The following is an 11,300-nucleotide window of genomic DNA, read 5'->3' on the forward strand; positions in this document are numbered from 1 at the left end:
TACAGATTTTGAATTTTCCCTCATAATTTGTTAGTTTTTGTGCTAGATATCATAAGACTATGTTGTTTGTTGTTTAGAGGTTAATATTAGTATATCCTCTTGGTGGTGTCTTCCCTTTATCATTTAAAGTCTCTTACATTTCTATTCATTTTTAACTTTATCCGTTTCAACAGCTTTCATTTGGTTGCCTGTCAAAGCTTATTCTATCCTATCCCTTTATTTCAACCTTTCTGTATGCTTGTTTTATGTGTGCCTTTGAAAAAAACTTTGCTAGATTAAAACAATAGCAACAGCAAAACAAAATACTTCCAATCTGAGAGAGCCTCTCTTTCAAGCAAGTAGTTAAATCTGTTTACATTTATTATGATCACTAACATATTCGTCTTTAATCCTTTCACTATTTTGTGCTTTTTATTTTCCAAGCTTGTTCTTCGCTTCACCTCTCCCTTTTTCTTGCCTTCTATTGTATTGATTGTGTTTTTCTTATTCCCTTCTCCTCTCTACTAGTTTTGGAATTATATATTCTAGCAAAGAGATATCCTTAAGATTTTAAAGTAAATACTTAACAAAGGCTAATTTCCATCAGTATCTATTTATTTCTTACGAAATTGAGGACTGTTAACTCCATATCCTGACCTCTCCCCAACCATCTTTTTTTTTCTTTAGTCATGTATTTTGTTTCCACCTTGTTTTAAAATTCCCCTGAAGGGAGGGAGGAGGGTGAAAGGGATAATTCGGTACATGTGTGTGGTGATGGGTTGTAATTAGTATTTTGGTGGTAAACATGATGTAATCTATGCAGAAATAGAAGTATAATGATGTACACCTGAAATTTTTACAATGTTATAAACCAATATTACTGCAATAAACAAAAAATTAAAAAAAAAAATTCCCCTGAAGTTCATTGTTGTTAAATCAGGAGGGAACTTTTTTTATCTACCATTTCTGCGTATTCAGAATGGGAACAGAGGCTTCCCATGCTGCTCAGTCCACCACATCGACTGCAGTCCCCGATTCAGTAAGTTTGACAAATCACTTACCTTCTCTGGGTTTTCATTTCTGGTCACAGCTCGGAGAGGCTTCAGAAATCATCTAGAAAAGGAGCTCCCTCATTTTCCCTAAGACTCTGGGAATTGAAAATACAGATGATGAATATTATGATACTTAGTAAAAGAAGAAATCACTGCGGCTTGAAGAATCCAGATAGGCTATTGTAGGAACAAACATGGGTTAGTCCTAGAAGAATGGGCAGAAAGTTTCTTAAGCACAACAGTGATGTGGTCAAAATGGAATTTTAGTAAGATCAATGAACAGCAGTTTACTAACAGCTCTGTGTTGTAGGAGGGATTATTCTTCATAGATAGGGAAACCCCACAGGGTACTGTTTTATTAGTGTTGGCATGTGAAGCAGCAAGGGCCTGATCTAGGAAGGCAGCAGGAATTAGGGGAAGAAGAGCTGAATGGGAGATGGTTAGAAGCAAGAGCTAGAGGAGGTGAGTGCTAATTACACCAGAGAGGAAAGAAAGGACGCCAGAGCTGACCTCAAGGATTCCAACAAAGGGGCAGGGAGGCTGCCTTTATTGGTCCCTTCATGTAAACTTTGAGATTTTCACCTAGGTGGGTGTTTTCCAAGACACTGCATTATATGGAGCATGAAGGGGACTGAGACTTCTGGTGGTACCGGCAGCAGTTAGTAATAGAAGGCCTCAATTGTGACACGGGGCTTTCTGTCACCGTGAGTTGTCCTGGCTGCTAATTCATTCATTCGGGGCTGGCAAATCACTGCTGGCCAAGTCATAGGTCTGAAGCTCAGCCTAAGCTGCCTTTCAGGGTCAGGGCAAAGGCTGGGTGGCTCCAAGAGGGCCTGGCTGAGGGAGAGGCCAGCCTCTGGAGGAGCAGGTGGGGGGCTAGCGTGGGAATGAGAAGCTGAGCAAGCCCTTTTCCCTCAGGCGGTTGCACCTGTGTGTAAAAAATGCAGGAATGGACGGACAGTCTCCAAGATCTTAAAGATGGCTTATGTTGGGGACGTGGGATTTCAGGTGTCTTTTCCTCTTTCTTCATTATATTCTTTTCTGTATTGTTCCAATTATTTACAATGAGTACCTGTAATTCGTATATTCAGGAAAAAAACGTCATTTTCATCGTGGGGACAAGATACTCTTTCCAAGCACTGCCTGCTTGCTTCCCCCTGTACCGGTATTATCTCCTGTAACCCCAGGTAGCTGTCAAGAATTATTACCCGGATTTTAAGGACGAGAACAGAGGTTCAGAGCTAGAGAACTTGCCCAGGGCCAGTGGAGGCAGAGCAGGGTCTCGCAGGTCCCCACCGCTGGCTCTTTGGGGCCCTCAGAGCAAGCAGGCGAGACCTGCAGACCAAGAGCTGGCGGTCCGCTCTCCTGGACGGCTGAGGGCTGCTGGGGCGGGGCCGAGCTGACGCCAGCCCCGCCCCGAACTCAAGCCCCGCCCCCAGGTGTTGCTCCAGGGTCCGGACCACGCCCCCTAGGCCAGCCCCGCCTCACCGTTCAGGCCCCGCCACCCGTTCCAGAGGAAACGGAAGTGGCGGCGGGCCCGAGCGGAAGCAGGAAGCGGCGGAGCAGGATCGCTCCCGTGGCGGTGCTGGCTTCGGAGCCATGGCGGAGAAGTTCGACCACCTGGAGGAGCACTTGGAGAAGTTCGTGGAGAACATCCGGCAGCTCGGCATCATCGTCAGCGACTTCCAGCCCAGCAGTCAGGCCGGGCTCAACCAGAAGCTGTGAGTGGCGGCCCGAGTGCGCCGGCGTCTCCCCGGGGTTGGCCGGGCAGCGTCTGCCGGGGAGCCGGGATGGGGGAGCCGGGATGAGGGAGCCGGGATGGGGAGCCGGGATGGGGAGCCGGGGTCAGAGAGCCGGGGTCGGGGAGCCGGGATGGGGGAGCCGGGATGGGGGAGCCGGGATGGGGAGCTCGGATGGGGAGCAGGATGGGGGGCCGGGGTCGGGGAGCCGGGATGGGGAGTCAGGGCAGGGCCGAGAGCCGCAGCCTCTCCCCCGCCTCCTCTGGGCCTGGCCCCCCGGTCCCCTCCCATCCACTCCAGGCGCTCTGAGGGCGGGATCGAAGCTGCCGCCTGTTGCCCTCCCGCCTCCTTCCCGCTTTGTCTTGCTGGGACCTTTTTTTGAGGGCCCATTTGGAGACGTTATCATGACCGGACAATACAGTTTCCGTTTCTGGGGCCCCATCAGTGAGAGTCCTGCTTCATTATCTGAGCCTCTCCCCGAGCTCGTGTGACCCCCTCCCAGCGTTTCCTCCAGAGCCCTTCTGGGGAGTTCAGCCCCTGTCCCCAGAGGGGAGGCGGGCTTCAGCGGGAGTGGCTAAAGTGGGCCCCAGGAAGGCGAGGGCTCCAAAACCTGTTGCTGTAGGCCTGAATGTGGAGCAGTTGGGGGAGGGTGGTGGTGACAAAGGCCACAGAACATTTATTATTTTTTGTGGCAACAGCCTATGGTGGCTATGGTTTTAGGCCCTGGGATGGACAGAAGGTAAACACACAAATAGAATGCTCTGGGGAGGGGCTCACAAGCTTTATAGGGGACATGACATACAAACATAATTGCGTGACCAGTGCTGTGCAACTAGCCAGGTGGTCTAGGAAGGCTCCGGAGGGGAGCTGAAATTAAACCAGGCAGCGACGGCTTTGTTCCCCCCAGACTGAGGATGGATTCTTAGCTGGAGTCCACTGCTCCATATGTTCCCTGAAATCGCACACAAAATCACATGCACATCAGGGTAATTGTTTTTGAGAGAAGGTTGGTATTTTTCATCAGCTTCTCAAAGGGGTTGGTCCCTGCCCCTCAGTATTGGCAATTTCTAGTTTAGAAAGAAAACCAACAAATATCTGAGGGTATTCTATAACTCCAAAGCTTTCCGAGGAATTCTGTGGCTAACCAAAGAGCTGTGAGCTGTGTGTAACCTGTGCATGTGTGAGGAGCACCTGTGTGGAGCCCTGATTGCCAGGTGGGTGGTGCTAATGTTGGCACCTGAATTAACCAAATACTCTCGTTGTTGCTTTTTCCTGCAGGAATTTTATCGTTACTGGCTTACAGGATATTGATAAGTGCAGGCAGCAACTTCATGATATTACTGTACCTTTAGAAGTTTTTGAGTAAGTACCATTCTTGATATTCATTTGGGTATAATTCTTGTTTAATTGTGGTGTAATGACCCCCTCAACCCCCAGAATTTTTTTTTTTCCTTGGTGAGGAAGATTAGCCCTGAGCGCACATCTGTTGCCAATCCTCCTCTTTTTGCTGAGGAAGATTGGCCCTGGGCTAACATCCATGCCCATCTTCCTCTACTTTATGTGTGGGATGCCTGCCATAGCATGGCTTGATAAGCGCTGTGTAGGTATGCACCTTGGATCCGAACCTGCAAACCCTGGGTCGCCGAAGCAGAGCACATGAACTTAACCACTACACCACCGGGCTGGCCTCTCAACCCCCAGTATTTAAGTGTCTGCCATGTGGCAGGCATGGCCTAGGTGCTGGGGATATGCCAGTGAAGACGACAGAAATACTTGCTCTTGTGGAGCCTATGTCTAATGGGATTAAAAAGTTAAAAAAAAACAGCCCTCAATATTGTATTGTTGAAAAAGAGTTAGATGTGAATAAATGCTTATTAAATATGTGAAAAACACCATAAGCCCTCAGAGTCCTGCTTAGACAAGGACAGCCACATAACTTCCTTTTTTTCTTGAGAAGTAAAAAGTCTTACATGGGCTATATTATAAATTAAAAAAAAATAATAATTACAGCCAGAAACGACCTGAGAAGTAATCTGGTCTGGTGTCTCACAGACTGCCCTGGGCACGCTGGGTCTGGGAGATGAGAATATCTGCTCTGTTGAGACAAAAAAAAAAGATTCTTAGGCCAAGTTTGGGGAGGCTGTTCCCTGTCTTCCACCGGGGACTTATGTGCACCTGTCGCAGTCACGGTCGAGAGAAAGCCTCCAGGAAATACACTTAGTTTTTTGTCAATCCAGGTTTTATCACACCTGGATTGACAGGTGAAAGAACTGATGAGTAGCTGCAGTGGGTTGTTTAGCTGGTCAGTGTCAGAGTTGAGACTAAAATCCTGGACTTGTCCTCCTTGACCGGGGCCATTTCTCTGTGCCAAGCAGCCTCTCCCTCCCGGAGCTGGCTTGGCACAGCAAGAGAATTCTAGTACTTTTTGCAGTAAAACTGAAAATGTAAATCACTAGATTTTCTTGAACAATAAAGGGAAAAGTTGTCGTTGTTCACGTCCAGGAAGCTCAGAGGTACAAATCCTAGTACAACACAGCTCAGCGGCTGTGCTCAAAGACAGGACACAGAGACAGCAGTGTTTGGGGTCTCGGCTCTGTTCTCACCTGCTGGCCGTGGTGTCGCGTGTTCTCTGCCTGTTCTCAGCCCCACTGAGTTCTCCGGCCTCACGTGGGAGGGCAGGTCTCGTGCGTGTTACGGCTCCAGGCTCCTGGATGTGGGCTGCCTGCCTGTGCAGTGCAGGAATGTGGAGGCTGATTTGCCTTCACTGCAGTGTCCTCATATGCTGTTCTGGTTGTGAGTGTACAGATGGATATATTGACAGATGCCAAGTTACTACTCGAGTCTTCGAAGTGGGGCGAGTTACAGCAGGACGGATGGGAAAGATGACGTAAGGACAGCGGGCAGTGAAACCTCGGCCCACACAGCCTGCCGGGGGCAGAAGGGCCGTCGAGATTCATGTGGGGTATCAGGAATGAGGCGGCGCGTGAGCGCAAGTAAGCAGCAGATGCGGAAAGTTTATTGCAGATTGTCGGTGGATTTGCACGAGGTAGGAATTTCCAGGTCCACGGTGGGCTTTGCAGCACACACGTTCAGACACTGACTGTGTCTGCAGCGATCAAAAGGTCAACCTTGGCCCTTCTATCCGTTGCTTGGGGTTGGTGTGCTGGCAGAAGTGGAAGCCGACTCTTGGGTCTTAGAGGAAGAGCCAGTCCGAGTGATGTTGCTCTTGAAACCAGTTTATTTGACACTTGAGCCTGTCAGGTTTTTTTTTTTCCTAGAAATGGATGGATTTTGTTTAAAATTAACCATACTTTTGCTTCTTTCATTCCATCATTTCAAAAACATTGCAATAAAATGGAATTTCTAGAACTTGTGATTTATTATTTTTTTGCTGTCATAATGAAAGACCAGTTTTTATGCCATTAACTGTAACTTAACGGTGTCTAATTTGAAGTGATTATGTATCCTCTGCTTCAGTAAAAAAAGAATTAATTTGATTTAGGGTGGTGGCGGTAGTTTTTGTTTCTTTGTAATAATTCAATTTAGGTCTTCAGGGTACAGAAGTAGTCAGGTGGCCTATTGGTAAAATACGTGGATATTCATCTAGGCAATATGCTTAATGAAATCTTGGGGATAATGGAGACATTTTAGGTACAAGTGTTGAAAATGTCAAGAAGCAGTTTTATAACTGTTTAGAAATATTTGGAGAGACTCTCTCTTAAATTTCAGTTACTTAGGTGTATTTGGTACAATGTTAGTCGGAGTCCCTCCCCCTTTTTAAAGCTTGGATCGGTTTGTAAAATAATCTTGGGGCAGGCAGCGATGGGGCTCTCCTGCTCTCAGCGCCCGCTCCTTCCCCTCCAGCAGCCCGAGGCTCCTCCACAGAGGGTTTACCAAGTGAGGGGGTGGACCTGGAATGGAGGCTGCATCTTGGTGGGCTCCCCCGTGTCGCTCAGGCTGAAGCCCTGGCCCACGCTTAGTTCTCTCTTGTCAGGAGCTGCCTGACCTTAAGGGTTGCCTTGAGGATCAAAAGATAGTGGCCATAAAGCCTTTTAAAAGCACACATGCTGGGACCGGCCCGTGGCTTAACGGTTAAGTGCGCACGCTCCGCTGCTGGTGGCCCAGGTTCGGATCCCGGGCGCGCACCATCGCACCGCTTCTCAGGCCATGCTGAGGCCATGTCCCACATGCAGGAACTAGAAGGATGTGCAGCTATGACATACAACTATCTACTGGGGCTTTGGGGGGAAAAAAATTAAAAAAAAAACAAAAAACTTAAAAGCACACATGCTAAAAATGTAGTATGGCTGTGAAGCTTGCTTGGTTTGTAAGTGATCATTACTTGATTTCATGAGTTATTCATATTATTAGAAGTAATATGAGATCAAATTATGTATATTTGTGTAAATGAGAGAATCTTGATTCACTTGGTTTTTGACACAGTTTTGTGTAAACAGGGCCATGTGAAGTCGTGTATGGCTACCTTTTTTTCCCCCATAAGAAGACTGTGAGAATAGGTGTCACCCGTGAGAATGTTAATTGAGATGTTTCATGTTTCCAGATATATAGATCAAGGTCGAAACCCCCAACTCTACACCAAAGAGTGCCTGGAGAGGGCTCTAGCAAAAAATGAGCAAGTTAAAGGCAAGATTGACACGATGAAGGTAAGGCTCTTATAAGAATGTCAGAACACAAGGAGCTACAAAGCTGTTCTGCTGATAGACTTTGTCATTCTTTTCTGTACTTGGTAAAACATCAGCTATTTCATAACATTACATGGTGGAGATTATGAATTGTGTAATAGGTAGTAAATAAAGTTAAATATCAATGAGCCATGTGGTAGCATAGAAAATGTAACAAAGTGGTAGCCTTACTTTTAGGAGAGTCCAGGTTAATTTTTGTGATTGTTAGTTGTCATTGGCTAACTGTGATTGTTTTCGTTTTTAAGACTTCAGTATCTCAAGTTTGCACATTGATGCTTTCTGATTCCTTCTGTTAGGCCTTTTCCTGTAATTATGGTTCTCTGGTTTAGAGGATTCTTGAGTCTTGATTCTCTTCTCTTTCTCCAGTGATGTCTCCAGCTTCTGACTCCAGTCTCCTTCGTACCACATCCCCAGTCATGCAGTTCTCTGCAGAGAACTTACTCTTTGTTTACTTTGATGAGATCTAAAAAACTCTCTGCCTCTTGAACATGAAATATGTACAGATCTTCCTCGAATTAATGATTAGGTTATGTCCCATCATAAGTTGAAAACAGTATAAGGCAGAAATGCATTTAATACACCTAACCTACTGAATGAACGTCTTAGCTTACCCTAGCCTAGCCTGCCTTAAGGTGCTCAGGACGTTAGTCTACAGTTGGGCAAAATCGTTTCACACAATGCTTGTTTTATAATGAAGTGTTGAAGATCTCACGTGATTTATTGAATCCTGTACTGAAAGTGAGAAACAGGACAGTTGTACGGATACAGCATGGCTGTCAGTGTATCGGTTGTTCACCCTCGTTGCGGGGCTGACTGGGAGCTGAGCTCGCTGACGCCGCCCAGCATCATGAGAGAGGATCAGACCGCATATCACTAGCCTGGGAAAAGATCAAAATTCAAAATTCGAAGTATGGTTTCTGCTGAATGCATTTTGCTTTCACACCATCATAATGTTGAACAGTCGTAATGTTGAACCATCATAAGTCAGGGACTGTCTGTAGTCTTTTTTCTTACTTACATTGACTCAAATGTGGTTCAGATTGGGGGAATTTGTGGTTTTTCTCTTCACTGGAGGGTGCCCTCCCTTTAACGGCCTCCCATTTCTGTTGGCCTCAGACAGGGAGCTCTGCTGCCTCTCTGCCCCTAGACTTCATTCCAGTGGCCACAATGACCTTGTTTCTGTTTCTGGAATTCACCAAACCCCTCTCCTTCCTCTTGTCTTCATGCCGCGTCCTCTGTCTGGAACTCTGTGCCTTCTCTTGGCACACGCACACTGACTGTCCTTTGGGCTCAGCACATCTCACCACCTCAGTGAGGCCTTGCAGACCAGCCTTTCCTAAGTTCTTTCCTTGAGAGCACTGATGAGGAGTCACTTTTCTCTTTTCTTTTTCTCTATTTGTTCTGTCTCCTCTGCTGTGGCTTAAGCTCCCAGATCTCAGGGGGCACAAGTGTTCTGTGCCTGCGGATGCCCAGCGCCCACAGGTGTGCCCAGTCATTGTCTGATGTGTGCAGGGACGGCCACACAGTGACCTCTTAGGGCTCAGAGGTCGCTCTGGCCGAGTACAAGTAGCCAGGGGAGCCGCTCAGTCAGAACGACAGTGATGTGCCTGTCATGTGCTGCCCTGGGGACGTAGGGCTTCTCAGCATCCCTTCTGGTGATTGTACTGATGATAGGGAGCGTGTCCTGGAGCTGGCGGTTGCTGTGATTGTTAGTGTGGTGCCCACAGCTTCATTTCTGATTTGGGATTGAGTTGCTGTTGGACTCAGCGTCACCCTTAGGACATAATACAGCTTTTAATGAACAGCAAACTGGGATCGTTTTGGCTGTTCTGTGAGTGAGTTGTATTGTCCAGTGGAAGTCCCCTCTCTGTGAGCAGAGTCGTGGTTCGTGTGTGATATGCTCCTGTTCGTCCCCACTTCCGTTCACCTCCAGTGCCTTTGGGCAGTGCAGAGGTTTATCTTCAGTTTGCATCTGTTGCCGCTTGGTCATTTTCTCTTGTCTGAGAGCTGTGCAAGTCTCACGGCCCAGTTCTGTGGCCTTTGTTTGCCCAGTGGGCCGTGTATTTGAACTCCCAAAAGTTATATCTTAAATAGTTACCGTAGTGTTAGAGTGCAGCTCTCCTTTGAGAGTGTGCTTTTAACTTCTGTAAGTATATCTTCATGCTTAAATCCACAGTGTTTCTTTTTAGTATAGTTTGTAAGAAAAGGTTATGAGATGCTGGCAGATATTTAGCTGCTTTTAAGATTGGATTAAAACAAATGTGATGCTGATAAGTCAGATCGAGAAGCCGTGGCGTGTGGAGGAGACAGGTTTCCAGGTGCTCTGAAAGCTTTGATGGAGCTGTTTGCACACAGTGCGTTTGATGTGGTTTGAGTTAATAATTGCTTAATTAAATATTTGACGATTTCGATTACTTAGGTGTGCTGTTTGCAAACATCATTTCCACCTGTGTGGCTAGCTCCTTACAAGAGGGGCTTTTTTAATTTGAAGCCAGAGGGAAGAAGTTGTATTTGAATGTGTATTCCTCTTTCAGGTAGTTCTCGCTGTACCTGTAACGTAATTGCGAACACTTATTTTCATCTGGTTTGCTGAGTATCCCATTTCTGGGAGGTGAGCAGGCCGCAGAGGAACATGCCTGCTCGCGAGAAGGGAAAGCTCGGTTGCCGTCTTTTGAGTTTGAGGCTTTGGGGGCCGAGGTCGTCTTTAACTTGGGTGATGGATCTGAAAGATATTTTCACAATGTTTATTTTTCTTCTTAGAAATTTAAAAGCCTGTTGATTCAAGAGCTTTCTAAAGTATTTCCAGAAGACATGGCTAAGTATCGAAGCATCCGAGGGGAGGACCACCCCCCTGCCTAACTTCATCCTCTCTCTGTCTGAAGACCCTCCTAGCCCCGTGTGGATCGCCGTGACCCTCAGGCAGCCTGTGACTGTGAGCGGCGCCAGTGCCGCTGCTCTGGGCCCGTCCTCCAGCCACCCTGTCCTCGTCACTGGACTCGGGGGCTGGCGGGGCCTGGGGGGCTGGTGGGGCTGTGCCGCCAGCTCTCCTCTCTGTTCCTGATGTGCGTCTGTTTGATCCTCAAGTTTTCAGATGGCTGGTGATCGCACATCGTTGAGTGCGATGCGTTTGATTCTCCACGGCAAAGTAGTGTTGGGATTATTAACTATGATAGGTAAACGGAAAGCTGTTAAAAGTTCTACCTAATAGTTTTCTTTTTATGTACTCTTTCTGTTCCATTTTATTATGAAGTCAAAGCCGAAAAAAAAAAATTAAAAATAAAAAAACTGGTTTAATATGAGAATTACTTTAAATTGGTTTTGTATTTTATATTTTCAAGGATAGTGCATAGAGAATGTGTTCACTGTGTTTACGTGGATTTCAATTAGACCTAAGCATATAATAAAGTTTTTAAGTACTTATATGACTTATTCCGAGTAATTATTTTTAGAACATTTTTACAGTATAGTACAGTGTATCTTGTAAACAGTCACATATGAATATGTGAGTAATATTCATAAAATTTGTTCTCCAGGTGTTGAGGCAGGAGAAGCTAAAGCAGAATGCAGAGATCTGGTTTCCCTGTGACCTGTGTCACGGAGGATGTGACAAACACAGAAGAAGGCAGATGTGTTGACACTTGATGAAAGCTCGCAGTCCCATGTGTGTCAGCCTGCAGTGTGCTGACGGATTGCGTGGGACTTCTGATCTCGGGCATGTTCTGACTCAGCAGGTCCAGGCAATGTGTCTGTGATCTCTGGTTGCACTTGGAGTTGCACGCAGGCCCGAGTGCAGCGTTTCTCAGGGGTCATCAGCAGACCACCTGCAT

At 46.7% G+C, this 11,300-nt stretch overlaps 1 protein-coding gene across 1 annotated transcript; it reads left to right on the forward strand.

Annotated features, from left to right (window-relative positions):
- Nucleotides 1-2,579: 2,579 nt before the first annotated feature.
- On the forward strand, nt 2,580-10,893 carry MED10 (mediator complex subunit 10). The gene is made up of 4 exons (XM_058564377.1): nt 2,580-2,752; nt 4,049-4,132; nt 7,332-7,434; nt 10,234-10,893. Exons 1-4 carry the CDS (start codon nt 2,631-2,633, stop codon nt 10,330-10,332), a joined length of 408 nt encoding a protein of 135 aa, XP_058420360.1. The 5' UTR covers nt 2,580-2,630; the 3' UTR covers nt 10,333-10,893.
- Nucleotides 10,894-11,300: the final 407 nt, after the last annotated feature.

Source organism: Diceros bicornis, chromosome 20 (genome assembly GCF_020826845.1).
Source record: "Diceros bicornis minor isolate mBicDic1 chromosome 20, mDicBic1.mat.cur, whole genome shotgun sequence".
Taxonomy (NCBI): domain Eukaryota; kingdom Metazoa; phylum Chordata; class Mammalia; order Perissodactyla; family Rhinocerotidae; genus Diceros; species Diceros bicornis.

Bases quoted from the DNA above. Each gene is read 5' to 3' on its own strand.
- MED10 (XM_058564377.1), top strand. From the start codon at position 2,631: ATGGCGGAGAAGTTCGACCACCTGGAGGAGCACTTGGAGAAGTTCGTG. The intron at 2,753-4,048 runs GTGAGTGGCGGC...TTTTTCCTGCAG, and splicing joins GCCGGGCTCAACCAGAAGCT to GAATTTTATCGTTACTGGCT. The intron at 4,133-7,331 runs GTAAGTACCATT...TCATGTTTCCAG, and splicing joins GTACCTTTAGAAGTTTTTGA to ATATATAGATCAAGGTCGAA.